General features: G+C 43.2%; 1 protein-coding gene across 6 annotated transcripts in view; it reads left to right on the top strand.

Annotated features, from left to right (window-relative positions):
* EMID1 (EMI domain containing 1) overlaps positions 1-25,063 on the top strand; it is a 181,443-nt gene that overhangs the window by 101,885 nt on the left and 54,495 nt on the right. For all 6 annotated transcript variants that reach the window (XM_073554104.1, XM_073554102.1, XM_073554106.1 and 3 more), the window contains exons 5-9: positions 2,898-2,959; positions 3,047-3,161; positions 3,822-3,866; positions 4,066-4,155; positions 16,504-16,623. In XM_073554104.1, the coding sequence (XP_073410205.1) occupies positions 2,898-2,959; positions 3,047-3,161; positions 3,822-3,866; positions 4,066-4,155; positions 16,504-16,623 (432 nt within the window). The remainder of the gene's footprint in view (positions 1-2,897; positions 2,960-3,046; positions 3,162-3,821; positions 3,867-4,065; positions 4,156-16,503; positions 16,624-25,063) is intronic.

Raw genomic sequence — 25,063 nt, 5'->3', positions numbered from 1 at the left:
TGGGAAAAATGTGATTATTTTTTTTTTTCATTTTCACGACTCAACGTTATAAACTTCTGTGAAGCACCTGGTGGTTCAAGGAGCTCAATACACATAGAATCATAGAATCGTAGAGTTGGAAGGGACCTCCTGGGCCATCTGGTCCAACCCCCTGCTCAAAGCAGGATTCGCTAAATCATCCCAGTCAGATGTCTGTCCAGCCTCTGTTTGAAGACTTCCATTGAAGGAGAACTCACCACTTCTCGTGGCAGCCTGTTCCACTCATTGATCACTCTAACTGTCAAAAAGTTTTTTCTAATATCTAATCTGTGTCTCCTCCCATTCAGTTTCATCCCATTGCTTCTAGTCTTTCCTTGTGCAAATGAGAATAAAGTTGATCCTTCTACAATGTGACAGCCCTTTAGATATTTGTAGACAGCTATTAAGTCTCCTCTCAGTCTTCTCTTTTGCAAACTAAACATTCCCAAATCCTGCAACCTTTCCTCATAAGACAGGGTTTGCAGACCGGTCACCATTCTGGTCGCTCTTTTCTGAACTTGCTCCAGTTTGTTGATGTCTTTTTTAAAATGTGGTGCCCAAAACTGGACACAATATTCCAGATGAGGTCTGACCAAAGAGGAGTAGAGGGAAATAATGACTTCACGTGATCTAGACTGTATGCTTCTGTTAATACATCCTAGAATTGCATTTGCCTTTTTTGCTGCTGCATCACACTGTTGACTCATATTCAGTCTGTGATCTATTAGTATACCCAAATCTTTTTCACATGTGCTGTCACTTAGCCCTATTCCTCCCATTCTATATATGCTTTTTACATTTTTATTGCCCAGATGTAGTACTTTGCATTTCTCCCTGTTAAAAACCATTCTGTTAGTTGCTGCCCACTTCTCCAGTTTATTTAAATCTTTTTGAATCCTCTCTCTCTCTTCTCTAGTATTAGCTATCCCTCCTAGCTTTGTGTCATCAGCAAATTTAATCAGTTTACCCTCAATTCCTTCATCTAAATCGTTGATAAAGATGTTGAACAATACAGGGCCCAGGACAGAGCCCTGTGGAACCCCACTTGAGACATTCTTCCAACTGGATGTGCAGCCATTTACGACCACTCTTTGGGTCCGATCACTAAGCCAGTTATGAATCCACCTAACAGTTGCCTTGTCCATTCCATACTTAATCATTTTTTCAATAAGGATTGTATGAGAGACTTTGTCAAATGCTTTGCTGAAGTCAATATATACTATATCTACAGCATTTCCTTGATCCACCCAATCAGTGATACCGTCATAGAAGGAAATTAAGTTAGTCTGACATGACTTATTAGTTACAAACCCATGCTGACTCTGTTTAATCACTTCATTCTTATCCAGGTATTGACATACATGTTGTTTAATAATTTGTTCAAAGATCTTTCCTGGTATAGAAGTCAGACTCACCGGCCTATAGTTACCTGGGTCCACCTTCTTCCCCTTTTTGAAGATAGGAACAACATTTGCTCTTCTCCAGTCTTCTGGCACTTCTCCTGTTCTCCAAGAATTTTCAAAGATTATAGAGAGGGGTTCAAAAATTTCTTCTTCTATCTCCTTCAGTAGTCTGGGGTGTAATTCATCTGGACCTGGAGACTTGAATTCATTTAGGCTAGCTAAGTGTTTCCTCACTATCTTTCTGTTTATAGATATCCTGGATTCTTCTATTCCCTTAATAGGACAGTGAATAACAGTTGATGTTACATTTCCTTTCTGAGAGAAAACAGATGCAAAATAGGAATTTAAAAGTTCAGCCTTCTGAACTTCTAGATCAGATCTACATCTAGATAAGATCCTTGAGGGGTCTAGTTTCCAAAGTGGTGTCACTTATTGGGGGTTTCCACTGTTTAGGCACATCAGGTGCTCTCCAAACGCGACATGGCGTCCGCTAATTATTCCAGCAAATTTTGCATTCAAAAAGTCAAATGGCGCTCTTTCCCTTCCAAGCCCTGCCGTGCACCCAAACTGTAGTTTTCCTGTACATATTGGGTGTCGGCTTGCTCAGGAGAACTTGCACGAGAAATTGTATGGTCCATTCTCTCCTGTTACCCTTGTGAAAGTTAACAAAAACTGGGTCTAAAGGAAAATTTTTGTAAAAAAAAAAGTTAAATGTTTATTTTTTCTTTCCACATTCCATTAATTCCTGTGAAGCACCTGAAAGGTTAATAAACTTCTTGAATGTGGTTTTGAGTATCTTTGGGGTGCAGTTTTTAGAATGGTGTCACATTCGGGTATTTTCTGTCATAAAGGCTCGTCAAAGTCACTTCAAATATAATGTGATCCCTAAAAAAATGGTTTCGTAAATTTTGTTGTAAAAATGAGAAATCGCTAGTCAACGTTTAACCCTTATAACTTCATAGTAAAAAAAAAATTATGTTTCAAAAATTGTGCTGATGTTAAGTAGATATGTGGGAAATGTTATCTATTAACTATTTTGGGTAACATAACTGACTTAAGGACATAAAAATCTTAAGTTTGAAAATTGCAAAATTATCTACATTTTTGCCAAATTTCCAAATTTTTCACAAATAAACGTAACTCGTATCAAAGAAATTATACCACTATCATGAAGTATAATATGTCACGAATAAACATTCTCACAACCAGTGGGATCCATTGAAGCGTTCCAGAGTTATTACCTCATAAAGTGACAGTGGTCAGAATTGAAAAAATTGGCCTGGTCAGGAAGGTGAAAACAGGATTCGGGTGAAGGGGTTAAAGGCAGAAGTAATATTGCAGGATGGTAGATTGAACTAGGTTGAGTTTAGAATTTTTCAGCTGAAGAAGGTATGTTTGCTATAAAATCAGATGTACATGAGAATATATTTTTGTTCTATTTTACATTTTTTAAACTTATTTGTACTCTTTAACTAGGATGCTTAAACTGCAGCCAAATTCCAGAGCTCACCGATCGCCTCAGCTCCCTGGAAGCAAAGGTAATTTCACGTGTCAGAGTTGCTACTGTACGTCTTTGATACTTATAAGGTACCTTACTCACACACATAAACAATTTATGTTGATAGGTTGCAATCATCTTGGCATCCGATATTGCGCAAAGCAATGGATCACCTCTTGAATCCGCTGGGCTGTTGGGAAGCCCACCAGCACGTGGTAGTCCTGGGGAGGTGGGCATGAAGGGTAGGACTTGAATGATACTGTTTTTTTTTTATATACAATCTTTTCCTCAAAAATAAAGCTTTTAAAAAATTAAGGGGCTACCTAGGCTTTAAAAAAAAAACCTGGCCACTGGTTATAACATCTACTCAACCTAATAAAGCAAAGGATGATCCTACACGGGTAGTCCTTTGATCCCCTGCTCTTCTCTATGTAGATTGCTGCAATGATGACACATGACCACTGTCATTACTGTAGAGATGTAAACTGAGACTGGTAAGGACTGCAGAAAGATCTCCAGAAAGCCCCTGAAATGATGTAGATGTTAGTCATGGCTGCAGCTTTGAACTCCTTGTCCTGCTGTGCACTGGTGGAACCTCTTTCTCTTCTCATATGACCCATGTCCACATTCCATGATCGAACATTTAGAAGTATACAGCATGTGTCACAGGATATAGGAAGGAACCGGTAACTGGAGAGGTTGTTTTACATCCTGTGTCTTCCCTTCCATAAATCCAATTTATTAACCTGTTACATGCAAGTGTCACATACACAGCTGTGTACATTACGATTATTCATAGGGTTCTTCCGTAACCGTAATTGCTTGTCATTGAGCTGATACGATCTAAACATTCTCCTGTTCTTTGGTAAACTTCATTATTTCTTAGTAACTTCCTTTTGCAGGGTCTATGTTGCATCAGGAAAAAGGGTCATTCTTAGTCCAGGAAGGTGAGCAAAATCCTATTTACGGTCTTGCACAATTGAATAAAATGTGAAATGGGTAACATAAAAGTACTATTCATCTTGTGCCCTGGTACTGACATCAAAGAAAGTAGAACAAAATTTCACTAAAGAGACCTTGTTCTATTCATTGTAAAAATGTATAGATGCATGAAGTGAAGATTTGTGGGGGTTTTTTTTTTTTTAGGTATGAACACTAGGAAGGGACCTATAGGTCCAATGGGTACTCCAGGAACCCAATGGTCACCAGGAATGAAAGGTCCAGCTGGACTTCCAGGTAAGAGAACACCTAAAAAGGAGTTGCACTGATGTGTTTGTGTCCCACTGTATTAGTGCGCCACTCCCTTGTTTTTCTTGTTTCCCCTTTTATCTTATTTTCTTTTTTACATATTGTAAGATGCCCCTTCAAAGTTAGAGGGGAAGAGTTTTCTCAAAAGTGATTTTAAACAACACAGTCCTTTCTATTGCTGCAGCAATTTCTGGTTTGGCAACAAAATTGGCTCTGTTTGTACTTAATATGTTATACAGAGGTCAGGAAACAAAAAATTCTGAGGTTTCTAATTTAAACATAGACTTCCAAAGATAGTGCACCCCAGGCATTACCTTGGTCAGTCAGGTGAGGTCCCAGTAGAAAGAATTTGAGACAACCTGGTAAGCAGGTAGGAAGTGAACCTAGCACGCAAGACGAAAAATACCACTGCTGCTACTAAGTATTAATGGTTGGCTACGGGTCGAGGAACAATAACGGTAAAGGGTAATTAGGTAGACATTTGAGATTTAGTAATTTTCTAGCAGTGTGTAGCAGACGTTGTTTCCCTTTGTGCAAAATTTCAGAAGCAGGAAATTTTTCTTTTTCTTTTAAAAGTTGTGCTTTTTATGAAGTAGCATTGCAAGTTCCTAAGGTAGTGCACATACCCTGGACTTCTAGCAGGGTGCTCTGGATATCGGTGAGAATGCCCCTTTGATAGGTATTGGAGACAACATAATTCAACTAGATGTGTATTTCCTGAAGGAAGTACAGATAGTGGTTTGAAATGGTGCCCGGGCTGCCCCTTTAAGAGAGACTTGCCTGCTGTCCCTGCAAGACTTTCAACTCAGGATACGATTTAACTGTGGGTGCCTCTCAGGGGCCACTTTGGCCTCATGGTCTGATTTTGTGGGTGGGGCCCCTCAGGGCCTGATTTTGTGGGTGGGGCCCCTCAGGGTCTGATTTTGTGGTTGGGTCCCCTCAGGGTCCGATTTTGTGGTTGGGTCCCCTCAGGGTCCGATTTTGTGGCCGGGGCCCCTCTGGGTCCGATTTTGTGGCAGGGGCCCCTCTGGGTCCGATTTTGTGGGTGGGGCCCCTCTGGGTCCAATTTGGTGGACGGGACCACTCTGGGTCCAATTTGGTGGGCGGGGCCTCTCAGGGTCCGATTTTGTGGTTGGGTCCCCTCAGGGTCCGATTTTGTGGTTGGGGCCCCTCAGGGTCCGATTTTGTGACTGGGGCCCATCAGGGTCCAATTTTGTGACTGGGGCCCATCAGGGTCCGATTTTGTGGCCGCGGCCCCTCAGGGTCTGATTTTGTGGCCGCGGCCCCTCAGGGTCTGATTTTGTGGCAGGGGCCCCTCTGGGTCTGATTTTGTGGCAGGGGCCCCTCTGGGTCTGATTTTCTGGGCGGAGCCCCTCTGGGTCCAATTTGGTGGGCGGGACCACTCTGGGTCCAATTTGGTGGGCGGGACCACTCTGGGTCCGATTTGGTGGGCGGGGCCTCTCAGGGTCCGATTTGGTGGGTGGGGCCCCACAGGGTCCGATTTGGTGGGCGGGGCCACTCTGGGTAAGATTTGGAGGCTGGGGTCGCTCAGCCTCCAATTTGGAGGCCGGGGTCGTTGAGCTTCCGATTTGGAGGCCGAGGTCAAAGAGCCTCTGATTTGGAGGCCGGGGTCGATGAACTTCCGATTTGGAGGCCGGGGTCGATGAGCCTCCGATTTGGAGGCCGGGGTGGCTCAGCCTCCGATTTGGAGGCCGGGGTGGCTCAGCCTCCGATTTGGAGGCCGGGGTGGCTCAGCCTCCGATTTGGAGGCCGGGGTGGCTCAGCCTCCGATTTGGAGGCCGGGGTGGCTCAGCCTCCGATTTGGAGGCCGGGGTGGCTCAGCCTCCGATTTGGAGGCCGGGGTGGCTCAGCCTCCAATTTGGAGGCCGGGGTCGATCAGCCTCCGATTTGGAGGCCGGGGTGGCTCAGCCTCCGATTTGGAGGCTGGGGTGGCTCAGCCTCCGATTTGGAGGCCGGGGTGGCTCAGCCTCCGATTTGGAGGCCGGGGTGGCTCAGCCTCCGATTTGGAGGCCGGGGTGGCTCAGCCTCCGATTTGGAGGCCAGGGTGGCTCAGCCTCCTATTTGGAGGCCGGGGTGGCTCAGCCTCCTATTTGGAGGCCGAGGTCAAAGAGCCTCTGATTTGGAGGCCGGGGTCGATGAACTTCCGATTTGGAGGCCGGGGTGGCTCAGCCTCCGATTTGGAGGCCGGGGTGGCTCAGCCTCCGATTTGGAGGCCGGGGTGGATCAGCCTCCGATTTGGAGGCCGGGGTGGATCATCCTCCGATTTGGAGGCCGGGGTGGCTCAGCCTCCGATTTGGAGGCCAGGGTGGCTCAGCCTCCTATTTGGAGGCCGGGGTGGCTCAGCCTCCGATTTGGAGGCCGAGGTCAAAGAGCCTCTGATTTGGAGGCCGGGGTCGATGAACTTCCGATTTGGAGGCCGGGGTGGCTCAGCCTCCGATTTGGAGGCCGGGGTGGCTCAGCCTCCGATTTGGAGGCCGGGGTGGCTCAGCCTCCGATTTGGAGGCCGGGGTGGCTCAGCCTCCGATTTGGAGGCCGGGGTGGCTCAGCCTCCGATTTGGAGGCCGGGGTGGCTCAGCCTCCGATTTGGAGGCCGGGGTGGATCAGCCTCCGATTTGGAGGCCGGGGTGGATCAGCCTCCGATTTGGAGGCCGGGGTGGATCAGCCTCCGATTTGGAGGCCGGGGTGGATCAGCCTCCGATTTGGAGGATGGGGTGGCTCAGCCTCCGATTTGGAGGCCGGGGTGGCTCAGCCTCCGATTTGGAGGCCTGGGTCGATCAGCCTCCGATTTGGAGGCCGGGGTGGATCAGGCTCCGATTTGGAGGCCGGGGTGGATCAGCCTCCGATTTGGAGGCCGGGGTGGCTCATTGTCCGATTTGGAGGCTGGGGTGGCTCAGTCTCCGATTTGGTGTGTCGGCCCTTTAAGACTCATTTGGGTGCGCTGGCCCTTTAACAATCACTTTGGCGCGTTGGCCCTTTAAGAGCTAGTTTGGCTGACTGGGCTTCTTTTAAATCCACTTTGGCGCACACATTCTCTCTCAGGGGCATGTGTCATGTGATGAAGCTAGATTTGCATTTGTGCTGTGGGTTTCGCTTTAAGAGCTGATATTATGTGGCAGAGGCTCTGTGCTGGGGTTCAAGTGAAGTTCGTAGGCGTTGGCATAGTAACTGGGTCTGCCTGCGCATATCAATGAGCTCAACTGTCATTTCAATCGCCTCAGGGCACGTTTTGCCATTTCCTATTGAAAAGCATTGAGACAGTGCATTCCAATGACGGGAAAAAAAATTTTCAAACGCAAATTGCGCAAAAACTACAAATCCGATCGACACGAAAAATACTTAGCACACCTCTCATGGACGCTGGCTTCGAAACGACACCTCAACGGAGTCTGTGCGTGTAGCGGTTCGGGCCGCATTAATTGCGGAAATCAACTTAATAATAAGAAGAAGAATAAGTTAGCAGCGTTCGGATTACAATATAGTGGTTTTTTCAAACCACTATAAATATGGCGAATGCAGGCTGCACAAAGACATCTCTGCATTGTGTTGCCTGTGTCAGCCCAATCTGTGTGCAGGGGAAAAAGAGGACTCGGTTGTTTGGATTGGTTAGTGTAAACTTTATTTTTTTGCTAAAGGTGACAATCAGATGGCATTACAATTTTTGAATGGTCAATCAGAACATTATTGCTTTTTTAATATGGAAATAATGGAGCATTAATACATTCCACATGAAGCACGTTGGACATACAACAATAGTCATTACTGTTTGCAGCGACCCTACAGAATAAATGTCTATAGAGTAGTCAACATTAGGACACTGTTATTACTTGTTTTTTGTGCCTTGGGGAAGAAATGGTAAATGTTTTGCAATAAAAAGAGACAGTTGTGCTCAAACAAGTAGTTGGAAGCATTTGTCTATGGTGCATTTTGAACACAAAGCACGTTGTATTATAACTAAACACTGGCATAGATAATTGTGCAAGGCAAAATCCTGGTACTTATACCTATGTTAGTATAGCACATATTCTCACAATACTGATCTCTGAAGCATGGAAGTATTTACATGTTATCCTTTCCATATCTAAGCACATACAGTTATGACCAAAAGTGTTAGCACCTTTGAAATTGTTCCACAAAATGCCGTTTTTCTCCCAGAAAATTATTGCAATTGCACATGTTTTGTTATACACCTTTATTTCCTTTGTATGTATTGGAACAACACAGAAAAACAGAGAAAACAGGGCAAATTGGACATAATTTCACACAAAACCCCAAAAATCGGCCAGACAAAATTGATGGCACCTTTCCAAATTTGTGGATAAACAACTTTGTTTCAAGCATGTGATGCTTGTTCAAACTCACCTGTGGCAAGTACAGTAAAAGGTGTGGGCAATATGAAAATCACACCTCAGGTAAAAAGGGGAGAAGTTGAATCACTCTTTGCATTGTGTGTCTGTGTGTGCCACATAAAGCACGGAGAACTAAAAGAGGAACAGAGACCAGTCTGAGGACTTGAGATCCAAAATTGCTGAAAAATATCAACAATCTCAAGGTTACAATTCCATCTCCATATTGATGTTCCATTGTTCATGGTGCTCAACATACTCAAGAAGTTTACAACCCATGGCACTGTGGCTACTCTCCTTTGATGTGGATGGCAGAGAAAAATTGGTGAAAGGTTGCAACGCAGTATAGTCCAAATGGTGGATAAACAGCCCCAATCACGTTCCAAAGAAAGTCAATCTGTCCTGCAGGCTCAGGTTGCATCAGTGTCTGTGCAAACTATCCCTTTGAATGAAATGATGAAACGCTATTGCAGGAGACCAAGGAGGACCCCACTGCTGATACGGAGACATAAAAAAGCTAGACTGCAGTTTGTCAAAATGTACTTGAGTAAGCCAAAATCCTTCTGGGAAACCGTCTTGTGGACAGATAAGAACAACTGTCACAACTCTGTTGTCGGGTGTCCCGGGACCAGGGGATCTTTCCCTGTTTCTAAAGGCCCCGTCACACTAAGCGACATACCAGCGATCCCGACACCGATATCAAGGTGTCAGGATCGCTAGTAAGTCGCTATGTGATCGCTGGTGAGCTGTCACACAGACAGCTTCACCAGCGATCAGCACAGCGATGCCGAGCGCCCGGCATCGCTGAAAAAAATAGAATCAAAATAAAAAATATAGTTATTCTCACCTTCTGACGTCACGTTCAGCCATCCTGCCTCTCTCCACGCTCCGGTCCCAGTGATCCTTTGCACGAATGACCGCGAGATGTCACGGTCTCGAGGAATAAGAAAGTCTCGCGGTCATTAGTGCAAAGGATCACAGGGACCGGAGCGGGGAGAGAGGCAGGATGGCTGAACGGGACATCGGAAGGTGAGAATAACTATATTTGTTATTTTTTTATTATTATTTTTTACACCTGATCGCTGGTCTCCCGCCTGTCACACACAGCGATGCGTGCTGGCCAGCGGGAGACCAGCGACCAAAGAAATGTCCAGAGGTTTCTTGCAGCGATCAGCGATACCGGCAGGGGGGCCGCTCGCTGATCGCTGTCACACACAGCGATCTCGCTGGTGAGATCGCTGTTACGTCACAAAAGTTGTGACTCAGCAGCGATCTCGCTACCGAGATCGCTTAGTGAGACGGGGCCTTTATGCCAGAGAACTTGTCAGGAAAAGCAATCTTTGGTTCCACTAAGGGTTGCCTGATGGCAGAGGCAGAAAAAATTGTGTCCTACCCGAGGTGGAGATATGTAGACATGCTCACAACTTCCCGCAACCAGGGCTCCTTAGTTTTCCAGCACCTGTTTACAGTGAGGTAGGGAAGGACATGCACCCACAAAATGGCCCTCTCTCTTACAGTTAAAACATACTCACCCTTTATGCCGAACTACAGTCTGATTTCCAGAATGACTTGCCCCACCCAACTGCATGGGATCCTCAAATAACAAGACTATGTTTCCATTGGTACCGGACCTCCCGCTCATTGGGGTGTTTCTTTATGTCTCTGGCAAAGACGGCGATCCTCCCGGATAGCCAGAGACATGGCCGCCTCTATGGAAACTGATGTCTCATACAGGGCTAAGGCATCCTTGACCCTTACTGATGGCCCTTGGCAGAACTGGCTACGGAGCACCAGGTCATTTCCACTTAGTGTCAGTGATCCACCTCCGAAACTCGGAGCAATACTCCTCCACCAGTCGGTCTCCCTGCCGCAGCTGACTTAGTGTGAACTCAGCCAGGGAGATGCTGTTGGGGTCATCATACATCAGACCCGGCTCCAGAAAAAATTCCTCCACCGTCTGGAGCAACTGAGAGTCAGAGGGGAGAGAGAATGCCCATGCTTGGGAGTCACGTTGAAGGAGAAAGATTATTATCCCCACCCGTTGCTCCTTGGTTTCTGAGGAACAAGGAAGTAACCTGAAATATAGCTTGCAGGCCTCCATGAAAGCAACAATGTTGTCACACCCCATAGAATCTGTCATGCAAAGCGATCTTGGGCTCCACTAAGGGTTGCCTGAGTGTCACAGTTCCCAAACCTGATGTGTTGGGATGCTGCAAAACAACAGTGCGTAGATCTGCCACCTCCAGGCTGAGTTGCTGCAGTTGCCCTGTCAGACCAGCGATAGGATCCATAATGGATCAAAAAACTGTTTCGGTCAGAGCTAATGTCTTGACTCTGTTGTCGGGTGTCCCGGTATCAGGGGATCCTTCCCTGTCCTTAACGTTAGTGGCGTCCTAGCTTGCCCTATTCCCCGGATTACTTCTGATGATGAAGAGACCGGGGCCATGTACCTTGCCTTAGCTCCTGAATGCGCCCTCAGTCTGAACCCAACAGCTGAGCTTTAACCGCTCCAGGAGCTCTCAACTGAGCAGATTAACCTCTGCACTGCTAAAATAAATTTACATCATTTAATAAGAAGGTGAAGTGCTTCTAATCAGTGTAGGAGTAGGAGAAATCAGACGGTCTTCTGGCTCCTCTCTGATACGGCAAACCCATGATAGTAGCATTGTTACACGCTTTGTTGCACTTCTTTAGTCACCATTTGAAATTTTCTGCTGATTAAATTTTGGTATCTCCATATTTGTACTGACTTGAAGAATCATATTGCCAGGTTATTTTATTGTATAGTGAAAATGGTAAATAAAAAAAAAACATTTGTAGAATTGCACTTTTTTCACCATTTCACCCTCTCTTGGAATTTTTTTCCTGCTTTCTAGTACATTACATGACAAAATGAATGGTGTTATTCAAAAGTACAACCCGTCCCACAAAGAACAAACCCTCATATGGCTATTTTGATTACAAAAAAAAAAGTTATGCCTCTTGGAAGAAAACAAAAAATAGCCATGTAAGGAAGGGGCTAAATATATAGAACTGCAGTCATGTAGCCAGGGTCTGATTCATTCTGCATGTAGTTTGGACAGCATGAATTTCCAGTCAGGTTCACTTTAAGGTGAGCCTATAAAGAGATTCATGCTACCGGACCACCACAGCATAAAATAGCCACAAATTACACCCTTACAAGCAACAATCTTATAATCATGCAAAGATGCACTATTTCAGAAAAAACATGGGCTAGATGGCAATTTACTAACAGCATTCAATATAGTGCAGCACAAAAGGTTTGTACATAAAATGAGAATAATGGGACTAGGAGAAAATATGTGTGCATGGGTTAACAACTGGCTCAGTGGTAGGAAACAAAAGGTGGTTATTAACGGAAGAAACTTTGATTGGGTTGCAGTTGTCAAAGCATTACCAAAGGGGTCAGTATTGGGTCCTTTTCATTTCAATATATTTATTATAGGGAATCTGTCAGTAAGATCAACCCTCCTAAACCATGTATATGATCATACAGGTCATCAGAGGCTAAATAAGATGATACCTTGATATCTCTAATCCAATGTCTTATTTCAGAGAAAACCTAATTATCTTAATATATCAATAAGCAGTTAAGGACTATGGACTGGGCACAGTTCTGCAAGTAAGAGCTGGACACAGATCTGCATGAGAATCTACAGAGATTATTTTACATGAAAGGGAAAGGGGGTATTACCAGTATTAGACATGTAACTAACTCAGTGCAGTAGAACTGAACTTTGTCTCATTACAAACACAATTGCAGCAGCACCTCTTATAGCTCTACTGTATTGAAGACATGGAGAATTTGTGGATACCTACCATGGTGCCGATTATTGAAGATGTCAATTCTCAGAAATTTATGAAACATGCGGTTTTTAAACGCATTTCGAAGTGACAAGCACATTTTCAGGAAACAACCACTTTGGCAGCGTGGGAGGTATCCACAAATACTCCATATCTTCATTCTCATTAGTTTAACAACCCGTGGATCAAATGATTAAAAAAAAACACATTAAATCATGAATCAGGTTGGCATAATCTGATAAAAACATTTTTAATTGTTCGCCGAATAATACCCTATTTGCTCTACTTTCTCTTTGGTGTTTTATCTTTGCTCTGCTTTATTGCAACACTGACTTTCCTGTTGTATGGAAGCTGAAGCACAATGAAAGGACACCTGCAGATGTGTTTAATGCTGTGCTGTGTCATTTATTATCATTCACAGCTCACCAATGAGATCAGAAGAGCAGAGTGCAACCATTACACATTAAACTGGTAATGTCCCTTTTCATCTGAAGTAAGCTCTGGATTCTCATAAAGAACTGTTTCCTGCTCATAATTCTTAACAGCTCATCTAAATATGTGAAAACATGTATTTCTCTGGAATAACCCCATATAGACAGTTTAGGAGGGTAGATCATACGGACAGATGCCCTTTAATAACCCTGTAGAGGCCATATAGCTGTGGTATAACACTAATAGTGGCAGAAACACGGTCACTTTGGGGCCCGCGAGTATGGGTGGTCCGAAGAAGATACGATAACATCACTACATCGCCACCGCTGTACCAAGCATTGCAGACCACATGCTGCAGAGACTGGAGTTTTGGAAGAATCAGGAAAGGTAAGTATTTTTTTTACTCTATGAGTACTTTATGGATGCCACTTTACTATTTGGAGGTATATTTGTGGGGCCAGCATACTATTTGGAATGTTGTGTGGTGGCCATCATTCTACTTGGGAGACCATCAAACTATTTGGATGGCTATGTGGTTGCCATTATACTATTTGGAGGGCTATGTGATGGGCCATCACACTATTTGGAGAGCTATCTGGAGATCATCATACTATTTGGAGGGCTATTTGTGAGGCCATTATACTGTTTGGGGGGCATCATACTATTTGCAGTGCTATGTGAGGGCCATCATACTATTTAAAGTGATATGTGGGGGCCATCATACTATTTCGGTGGGGTATCACACTATTTTGAGGACTATTTGAGAGACAAGCATGCTATTTGGAGCACTATATGGGTGCCATTATACTGTTTAGAGGGTTGTACGGTGGCCAATTATACTCTTTAGAGGGCTGAGTAAAGTCCAATTATACTGATGGAGAACAGTGTAGGGTTTATTATATTGTGTGCAGGGTGGTGTGGGGTCCATTATACTGTGGGAAGGGTTTTGTGGTTGCCTTTATACAGTCTGGAGGGCTGTGTTGGGGCCTTTATGCTGTTTGGAGAGCTAGTGGGGAGGCAAATAAAATGTGCGCAGGCCAATGTAAAGCGGAATATGTTGGAGCTGTAGAATTAAACAATTATCATTATACAGTGTGGAGGGTTATGTGAGGGCCACTGTACTGTATGGAGGGCCATCATACTGTATGGAGAGCTGTGTGGGAGCCATCATACTGTGTATGGGGGACTATGTGGAGCCATCATACTCTTGGGTCACTGTGGGGGTATCATACTTTGTGAGGGTTACTGTAAAGTCATCATACTGTGCATGTGGCGGGTACTGTGGAGGAATTCACTTTGGGAATGTCATACTGTGTTTGGGGCGAACATTTATTGGCATCATATTTTATGGGGACCAAGAAAGGGGTATCATAATGTGTGGTAACACTAAGGAACTTAAATAGGGGCAAAATTACTTTGTAAGGGCTGTAAAGTTGTGAGTTATACTCTTCTACGACCCCACAGAATATTAGTTGGTTATTTTTGGAGGGGGGAGTGACCAATTAGAACTTCTACTATGTTGCTCCATGATTTCAATGTACGCCCCTGGCATATAGAAGGCAATTTCAAAATTTACAGATGATACAGTACTTAAGTCTGCAAAGTATTCAACAAAGAATAGGATAATTTAATATTACAGAGGAATTTAGGGAAGCTATTGGCTTGGGTCATTCACTTAAGGAGAGGAGACAAAATGCTGAATGATGTATGAAATGGTAACACACTGAGTTGAACTGCCACTGAAAAAGATTTGGGTATATTTGTGGCCAGCAAACTTAAAGCACCACTCCAGACTTTTTTTCAGGGCTGGTGTGGTGCTTTAAATGTAAGTCCCTGCCCTAGTCATATACTCACCCTCCACATCTTCCTCATTTTTCAGCACCACTCTGGTCTGGCAGCGCCATCTTGTGAGCACAGCTTCTGACTGGCGAAAAGCCAGAAGCTACATCACAAGCTCTCAATGCAAGTCTATGAGAGCCAGAATGAGTCTCTTATAGACTTGACCTCTGCACCGCTCTATGAAACACCGGAGCTACTGGCAAGTCACTTTTTGCTGGACACCGACTAGGGCGACACTGGAAAACATTGAGTATGAGACAGGGGAGTTACATTTAAAGTTCCACTCCAGCGTTGCAATTAAAAACAAACGCTGGAGTGGTGCTTTAACTTTAGCGACCAGTGCCAGGCAGCTAATGCCAATCCAAAGAAATCATGGGATGTATTAAAAGAAGAATACATTGTCATGACAAAAACACAGTTTTACCTCTATACAAGTTATTAGTACGGCCACACTTAGAATACTGTGTACAAGTTTGGTTTCCAGTGTATAAGAAAGACATAGCTGAACTAGAGTGGGTGCAGAGATGAGTGACCAAGATTATTAGGCGTTTGGGTGGATTACAATACCAGGGCAAGTTATCAAACTCGGGATTATAAAATTTGGAAATAGGAAAGGCTTGTGGGATATCTCTCTACAATGTACAAATATAGATAGGATCCCTAGGAAGAGTAACTATCACAGTAATATTATTTTTATTCAGAAATAAATAAGATAAGTGAATATAAGACATTTTGTAATATACTTTATTACAGGAAATTGCCTCCTCCTTCTCCTGGACTGATTACTCTCAGTTCCCTTGTAAAATCTATCTTTAGTGAATATAGATTCAACTCACTGAGGCACTATGGAAAGAGTAGTGGTCCAGGAGGTAGGACATAGAGTGAGCCAGAGGTAGACACAGCCATTTTGCTGCAAGTGCACCAGTTGTATGTTAAAGTGCCTAATTTGAATGATGATGTATTGTATATATATGCCACCCTTTCTGCTGCTGTACTTTAACACATTAAAAAAATAACTTATTCTAACCTCCTTCCTCCGCTACAATTCTGTAGGGCATCCTCTTCTGAAGCCAGCAGCTGGCTTCAGTGTACAAGTGATGGGCAGCGCATGACATCACTGCCATGCGCAGCTTGTGACAAACTCACTGACGTCAGCTGCCGGCCTCTGATTCGCCGGCTGTAAGTATTGCAGTGCAGGGACCTGAAGGGTCTCTGCGTCACAATTCATTTCAGCTGAATGTGTGTTGGATGCACATCCAGCTGAAGTATGTAATGGCTGGTCGGACTTTTCTCTTGCACTGGCCTGGGACCGCAATCGTTACACCCCTTTCTGTAAGTGGTGTTACTGTGTACCCATACATCGTACGCTTGGCACCTCTGAGGAGTGTGTGCAAGATGAGTACATTAGAGACAGTGAGATCTGCTCTAATGCTGAGCTGAGGTCTGAGCATTCTGGAGAGGCCAAAGTCTAAATCCTGAGAGTCAGACCCCACCTATCTAATATTCATGGTTAATCTTTAAGATAAGCCATTTATTGTATATGACAAGGCTGAATAAATTTGATAATCAACTATATTACAAATGACTCAGAAACATCTCAATAGTTTGCTGTGTATTTTAAGTGTTTAAGATTGTACAAAATGTGAAAAGAAGCCCTGAAAGGTCCTTCTCATGGTTTGAATTGACACTGCAGTATTTATTCATATATAGTATGATAGGGATCTTCCTTTTTAACTTTCATTCTTAATTCTTTGTATTTACTTCTTAAATATCTTTCTATTTTATGTTCTTTTGGAATCACTGTATAGATTTGTGTGCATGATGTTTAACTGACCTGTAAACCATCTTCAACAGTCTTAACATTGTCACACACTAGGTCCTCCTGGTGCCCCAGGACCCCCAGGAAGGGATGGCCCAGTAGGTGCTCCTGGAGAAAGAGGCCCTCCTGGCCCATCAGGTCCTCCTGCTCCGGCAATGCAGAGACTATTGGATCAGGGTAATTATCACAATTACTTCAGCCCATGTACTTTATTTCTAAATATATGTTGTAGTACAACTAGCATCCCATTGTAGGAACAAAAAACAGAACACAGGTAGAAAACAGATTCATCACGTGATGGAAAAAAACACGCCTGATGATTGAACTTTTAAAGAATCTGTCGTAATAATCCAACGCCCCCTCCTTAAACAGTTTATATGGTTATGTTACTCTCTGAAAGATATAATGTACTCCATTACTGATGCAATCTGTTTCTCTCTGACTGAAAAATTGCTGTCTTAATTAATGTGAAAATAAAGCTTAAAGGTGTTGTCTGGCCTTAGGCTACAAGTCTGCAGTCAGTTTATGTGACTGCAGACTTGTGAATCCTTCCATTGCTCTGTGAGGATTCTTCGGTGTCTGTCAAGTGTATGCAGCGAGGTCTTCTAGTCACCATGTGGTCATGCACCCACCCACACTTCAGGCAGGAGCAGACGACCGTGCATTCTCCCATCCGAGAGAATCAAGTTGATTATGCAACTCAAGCTTTGATCAGAGTTTCATCAGAGTGTAATCATAGTGTCATCAAATTCTCTCAGACGAGGAGAAGATGGTGAAAAAAATTTCTATATCTTCTTCATTCTGTCAGCTTGTGTAAGTCGGACTGCAGCAGCACCAGAAAATCCTTACAGTGCTCATGTGCATGGCCTCATAGCATAACATGGGTCCGGATGTTTTGTCACATCGGATTCGGACTGCTAATACGGTCTTCTGAAAGACCGCTTAATGGCATCAGTTGAGTTTCTATAAGGATGCTGGTCATTTCAAACTGCACTATTGAAAAAAATAGTGCACTATGCTGAGCTTTTTATACCAGTTAAAATGGCAAATCTCCTAACGAAGGCTCAAATGTAGAAGTGAACGAAGCTTATAATTTTCTTTATCTAAGATAGAATAAAGGCCCCGTCACACACAGCGAGATCGCCAGTGAGATCGCTGATTTTGTGAAGCCACAGCGACCTCGCCAGCGATATCGCTGTGTGACATGGATCAGCGACCGGCCCCCCTGCTGGGTATCGCTGATCGTGCTCCATCGTCCTGGGCCATTTTTTGATCGTTGGTCTCCCGCTGGCCAGCGCGCATCGCTGCGTGTGGCAGCAAGAGACCAGCAATCAGCGACGCTGGTTTCCAAGGTAAACCGCGGGTATGTAAGAGCCGCGCGGCTCTTACATACCCGCTGTTTACCTTGGAAACCAGCGTGCTCGCTGGTCCTGATCTCTGGATGGGCTGTCTATGTGACGGCTCACCAGCGATCAGCTAACTATGTCCCAGCGAACCCATCCACGTTGGATCGTTGGTGGGATCGCTGGGACATTGATACGTGTAACGGGGCCTTAAGGACTTTTTTGAAAGCTACAAATACATGTAGTTAGGGTTCTACACATCTTCTAGGGAAATAATTCCTTGGGAAAAGTCAACACAACATTTTTTCAGGTGGAAAACCACTTCAATCATCAATTTTTTTTAAAAATCCCGAAGCAGCACTGTAGCCTTGTAACGCTAGGGTCCTGGGATCAAATCCCACCAAGGACAACATCTGCAAGGAGTTTGTATGTTCTCCCCGTGTTTGCATGGGTTTCCTTCAGGTACTCCGGTTTCCTCCCACACTCCAAAGACATACTGATAGGGAATTTAGATTGTGAGCCCCATTGGGAACAGTGCTGATAATATCTGTAGAACGCTGCGGAATTAATGCCGCTATAGAAGTGAGCAAAATAAAATTTGCATTTTCTTTAAAGATTTTTTATTTATACTTTTTTTGTGTGGGGCAGTTTTCATGCTTTTTTTTTTTTTTTAAATACATCAAGGAGACAAGAAAACACTAGCGTTTTTTGAAATGTATTTAACCCCTTCCTGACATGAGACGTACTATCCCGTCCATGGGACCCGGGCCCCTATGCCCATGGACGGGATAGTACGTCTACCGCGATCAGCGGCGCCCACGTGGTGAGCGCCGCTGATCGCGGCCGGGTGTCAGCTGATTATCACAGCTGACACCTGGCACAATGTGTCAGGGGCGGTCACGGACCGCCCCCGACACGTTAACCCCTTGCACACCGCGATCAAACATGATCGCGGTGTACCGGGGGTTATGGGAAGCATCGGCAGGGAGGGGGCTCCCTCCGTGCTTCCCTGAGCCCCCCACGGCAGCTCAATGTGCAGCGCTGCTGCGGGGGGCTCCTTTCCTGCAAGCCCCCGAATCCAAGATGGCGACGGGGCCTTCGGGGGCCTGCAGGAAGCTGGCTTCCTCAGTGCCTGCAAAGCACAGGCATGAGGAAGCCTTCTGCAGTGCCTGTGACAGATCGCTGTGATGTCCCACCTGGGACTATTTAATAAAGTAAAAAAAAAAATAAAAAAAAGTGTTAAAATAAATTTAAAAAAATCGCCATATAAATTAGAAAAAAAAAAAAATATTCCCCCAAATAAATCCATTTTTTAGAAATTAAAAAAAAAAACAATAAAAGTACACATATTAGGTATCGCCGCGTCCGTAACGACCCGCCCTATAAAACTGTCCCATTAGTTAACCCCTTTAGCGAACCCCTTAAAAAATAAAAATAAAAAACGAAGCAAAAAATAATGATTTATTATCATACCGCCAAACAAAAAGTGTAATAACGCGCGATCAAAAAGACGCATATAAATATCCATGGTACCGCTGAAAACGTCATCTTGTCCCTCAAAAAACGAGCTGCCACACAGCATCATCCGCAAAAAAATAAAAAAGTTATAGCTCGCAGAATAAAGCGATGCAAAAATAATTATTTTTTATATAAAATAGTTTTCATTGCATAAAAGCGCCAAAACATAAAAAAAGACCTAAATGAGGTATCGCTGTAACCGTACTGACCCGAAGAATAAAACCGCTTTATCAATTTGATCGCACGCGGAACGGTGTAAACGCACCCCCCAAAAGAAATTCATGAAACGCTGGTTTTTGTTCATTCTGCATCCCAAAAATCGGAATAAAGAGCGATCAAAAAATGTCACGTGCCCAAAAATGGTACCAATAAAAACATCAACTCGTCCCGCAAAAAATAAGACCTCACATGACTCGGTGGGTCAAAATATGGAAAAATTAGAGCTCTCAATATGTGGTGATGCAAAAACTATTTTTACAATAAAAAGCGTCTTTTAGCGTGCGACAGCCGCCAAACATAAAAACCGCCATAAATAGTAAATCAAACCCCCCGTTATCACCCCCTTAGTTAGGGAAAAATAATAAAATTAAAAAAATGTATTTATTTCCATTTTTCCATTAGGGCTAGGGTTAGGGTAGGGTTAGGGCTAGGGTTAGGCTTAGGGCTAGGGTTAGGGTTAGGGCTAGGGTTAGGGTTAGAGCTGAGATTAGGGTTAGGGGTGTGTTGGGGTTCGGGTTGGAGTTAGAATTGGGGGTTTCCACTGTTTGGGCACATCAGGGGCTCTCCAAATGCAACATTGCGTCTGATCTCAATTCCAGCCAATTCTGAGTTGAAAAAGTCAAATGTGCTCCTTCCCTTCCAAGCTCTGCCATGCGCCCAAACAGTGTTTTACCCCCACATGTAGGGTATCAGCCTACTCAGGTCAAATTGCAAAGCAATTTTTGGGGTCCAATTTCTCCTGTTACCCTTAGGAAAATAAAAAAATGGTGACTAAAAGATCATGTTTGTGGAAAAAATACGAATTTTTTATTTTCACACCCGGGCGTTATAAACTTCTGTGAAGCACTGGGGGGTTCAAAGTGCTCACCACACATCTAGATAAGTTCCTTGGGGGGGTCTAGTTTACAAAATGGTGTCATTTGTGGGGGGTTTCCACTGTTTAGGTACATCAGGGGTTTTCCAATTGCGACATGGTGTCCGATCTCAATTCCAGCCAAAAACGTCAAATGGCGCTGCTTCCCTTCCGATCTCTGCCATGCGCCCAAATAGTGGTTTACCCCCACATGTGGGGTATCAGCGTACTCAGGACAAATTGCACAATAACTTTTAGGGTCCTGTTACCCTTGGGAAAATAAAAATTGGGGTGAAAAGATCATTTTTGTGGAAAAAATATGATTTTTTAATTGTACCGCTGTACGTTATAAACTTCTGTAAAGCCCTTGTGGGTTCAAAGTTCTCACCACATATCTAGATAAGTTCCTTGGGGGATCTAGTTTCCAAAATGGGGTCACTTGTAGGGGGTTTCCACTGTTTAGTTACATCAGGGACTCTCCAAACGTGACATGGCATCCGATCTGAATTCCAGCCAATTTTGCATTGAAAAAGTCAAACGGCGCTCCTTCCATTCTGAGCTCTGCCATGCGCCGAAACAGTCGTTCCCCCCCACATATCAGGTATCAGCGTACTCAGGACAAATTGCACAATAATTTTTGCAGTCCAATTTCTCCTGTTACCCTTGGTAAAATAAAAAAAATTGAACCTGAAGTATTTTTTTTGTGAAAAAAAGTTAGATGTTCATTTTTTTTTAAATATTCAAAAAAATTCCTGTGACGCACCTAAAGGATTAATAAACTTCTTGAATGTGGTTTTGAGCACCTTAAGGGGTGCAGTTTTTAGAATGGTGTCACTTTTGGGTATTTTCTATCATATAGACCCCTCAAAGTGACCTCAAATGTGATGTGGTCCTAAAAATAAAATGGTGTTGTAAAAATGAGAAATCGCTGGTCAACTTTTAACCCTTATAACTTCCTAAGAAAAAAAAATTTTGGTTCCAAAATTGTGCTGATGTAAAGTAAACATGTGGGAAATGTTAGTTATCAAGTTTTTTGTGCGCTGTATCTCTGTGATTTAAGGGCATAAAAATTCAAAGTTGGAAAATTGCGAAATTTTCAAAATTTTCGCCACATTTCCGTTTTTCTCACAAATAAACGCAAGTTATTTGAATGAAATTTTACCACTAACATGAAGTACAATATGTCACGAGAAAACAATGTCAGAATCACCTGGATCCATGGAAGCGTTCCAGAGTTATGACCTCATAAAGGTACAGTGGTCAGAATTGTAAAAATTGGCCCGGTCATGAACGTGCAAACCACCCTTGGGGGTGAAGGGGTTAAAAACACTCAACAAGATGTCCAGGCGTCTTCCGGACATTTTTTTATTCTTCACATTGGCTTCTATTATAAAGTATGGAGCAACTTCACAGAAAAAAAGCGCCTGAAGAATGGTAAGCTCACTTCTATTAATTGCTTGGTGTTTTTGGAAATCTGAAGCAATTAAGACATTCAAAAGCCTGAACATATGAAGAACAAAGACATTTTTCAGTAAGGAATGTGAACACAAAGGATTTTTGAGCTGGTCAAAAACAACTAGTTTTCTAGTGGAAAATCATTTCAGGAAATGTTCTCTTTTTGGAGAGTTTTTGGAGGAGGTTTTTGTTTCCTGAAGCAGTTTTGAAGAGTTTTTGAAGCATTTTTGGCAGAGTATTCTCCCTAGTTTTTGCAGCCTTTCGATTGAACAGTTGGGCTGTGCCCAGTTTGAAGTGTTTTTCATGAAAAGCTGCTTCAAAGAAGTAACATGCACTTTCATTTCTTCCAAAATGCGTTTTTCAAAACTTGAATTGAAATAACGCTTAGAAGACTGAACATATCACCATGCGCTTTATAATAAAAATAAAGACTTTCAAGTGTTTTTGAGTGTTTTTTCATGGCTCTAATAGACTCCACAAAAGACTCTATATGCTCAGGGTTTGTTCACACAGAACTTTTTTCAATTGTCTTTGGGGCGGAACCACACCAAAAACTGCTTGGAAAAAAAATGGCTAAAAAATGCTTCCTGTTCATGTCTATTGGACAATTACATTGCTGTTCATACGTTCAGGCTTTTAATTGTTTTTATTAACTTTGATTTTTCAAAAAAGTCAAGCATTTAACATAAGTGACCTCACCGTTCTTCATTTTAAGGCGAACCTGTCATCAAGATTTTGCTAAGTAAACTACAGACAGTGTCATGTTTGCACCAGTATACTGATTAAAATGATATAATGGTTGATGAAATCTGTCTTGTGGTTGTTGTTTAACCTTTATATTCAGTTAATGAGATTCTTGTGCTCTGGGGAGGCTTGTGGGGGGCTTCATGTGATGCTCTGCTTATATATTCATCCTTATGGACTTAAATGACAGGTCACTGAACTTTCAGTAATATAATGAAGAAAAATCACGCCACTCCTGAATCCGTGCACAAGTAGGGTCCAAAACCAATTAAATATATCAAAAATTTGGCACTAAAAGGAATTTTGGAACAAATTTCTTGATTATAATTGCAGTCCATAAATAAGTACAAACATTTCGGTCGCAAACAATCTTCATCAGTGTACTAGTCAGGATAAAAAGCAACGTGGTGAACGCAGTACCCACCGCATGTTCTGTGAACGGCACAGGCCTGCCATGTGTCGCAGACTTTTTTTGGTGCTTTTTCCCCATATTTATCCTAATGAGCTTAAATGGCTTGTCGATAGATGCTTCTGCGCAGCGCCATGTTGTTGCAGGAAAAAAAAATTGGCTGCAGGAAAATGGTGCCAGCAGTGGTGCCTGTGCAGTAGCATTGATCTACGATAGAGTACTGAAGGAGATAGCAGATGAAATTTTTGAACCCCTCTCCATAATCTTTGAAAATTCATGGAGAACAGGAGAAGTCACAGAAGACTGGAGAAGAATCATAGAATCATAGAATCGTAGAGTTGGAAGGGACCTCCTGGGCCATCTGGTCCAACCCCCTGCTCAAAGCAGGATTCGCTAAATCATCCCAGTCAGATGTCTGTCCAGCCTCTGTTTGAAGACTTCCATTGAAGGAGAACTCACCACTTCTCGTGGCAGCTTGTTCCACTCATTTATCACTCTAACTGTCAAAAAGTTTTTTCTAATATCTAATCTGTATCTCCTCCCATTCAGTTTCATCCCATTGCTTCTTGTCTTTCCTTGTGCAAATGAGAATAAATTTGATCCTTCTACAATGTGACAGCCCTTTAGATATTTGTAGACAGCTATTAAGTCTCCTCTCAGTCTTCTCTTTTGCAAACTAAACATTCCCAAATCCTGCAACCTTTCCTCATAAGACAGGGTTTGCAGACCGGTCACCATTCTGGTCGCTCTTTTCTGAACTTGCTCCAGTTTGTTGATGTCTTTTTTAAAATGTGGTGCCCAAAACTGGACACAATATTCCAGAGCAAATGTTGTTCCTATCTTCAAAAAGGGGAAGAAGGTGGACCCAGGCAACTATAGGCCGGTGAGTCTGACTTCTATACCAGGAAAGATCATTGAACAAATTATTAAACAACATGTATGTCAATACCTGGATAAGAATGAAGTGATTAAACAGAGTCAGCATGGGTTTGTAACTAATAAGTCATGTCAGACTAACTTAATTTCCTTCTATGATAGAATCACTGATTGGGTGGATCAGGGAAATGCTGTAGATATAGTATATCTTGACTTCAGCAAAGCATTTGACAAAGTATCTCACACAATCCTTATTGAAAAAATGACTAAGTATTGAATGGACAAGGCAACTGTTAGGTGGATTCATAACTGGCTTAGTGATCGGACCCAAAGAGTGGTCGTAAATGGCTGCACATCCAGTTGGAAGAACGTCTCAAGTGGGGTACCACAGGGCTCTGTCCTGGGCCCTGTATTGTTCAATACTTTATCAACGATTTAGATGAAGGAATTGAGGGTAAACTGACTAAATTTGCTGATGACACAAAGCTAGGAGGGATGGCTAATACTAGAGAAGAGAGAGAAGATTCAAAAAGATATAAATAAACTGGAGAAGTGGGCAGCAACTAACAGAATGGTTTTTAACAGGGAAAAATGCAAAGTACTACATCTGGGCAATAAAAATGAAAAAAGCATATACAGAATGAGAGGAATAGGGCTAAGCAACAGCACATGTGAAAAAGACTTGGGTATACTAATAGATCACAGACTGAATATGAGTCAACAGTGTGATGCAGCAGCAAAAAAGGAAAATGCAATTCTAGGATGTATTAACGGAAGCATACAGTCTAGATCACGTGAAGTCATTATTGCCCTCTACTCCTCTTTGGTCAGACCTCATCTGGAATACTGTGTCCAGTTTTGGGCGCCACATTTTAAAAAAGACATCAACAAACTGGAGCAAGTTCAGAAAAGAGCGACCAGAATGGTGACCGGTCTGCAAACCCTGTCTTATGAGGAAAGGTTGCAGGATTTGGGAATGCTTAGCCTGCAAAAGAGAAGACTGAGAGGAGACTTAATAACTGTCTACAAATATCTCAAGGGCTGTCAAATTGCAGAAGGATCATCTTTATTCTCATTTGCACAAGGAAAAACTAGAAGCAATGGGATGAAACTGAATGGAAGGAGACACAGATTAGATATCAGAAAAAACTTTTTGACAGAGTGATCAATGAGTGGAACAGGCTGCCATGAGAGGTGGTG

The sequence above is a fragment of the Dendrobates tinctorius genome, unplaced genomic scaffold (assembly GCF_039654945.1).
Source record: "Dendrobates tinctorius isolate UK_male_01 unplaced genomic scaffold, ASM3965494v1 ptg000206l, whole genome shotgun sequence".
NCBI classification, from domain to species: domain Eukaryota; kingdom Metazoa; phylum Chordata; class Amphibia; order Anura; family Dendrobatidae; genus Dendrobates; species Dendrobates tinctorius.
This window is presented reverse-complemented; position numbering and strand designations above follow the sequence as displayed.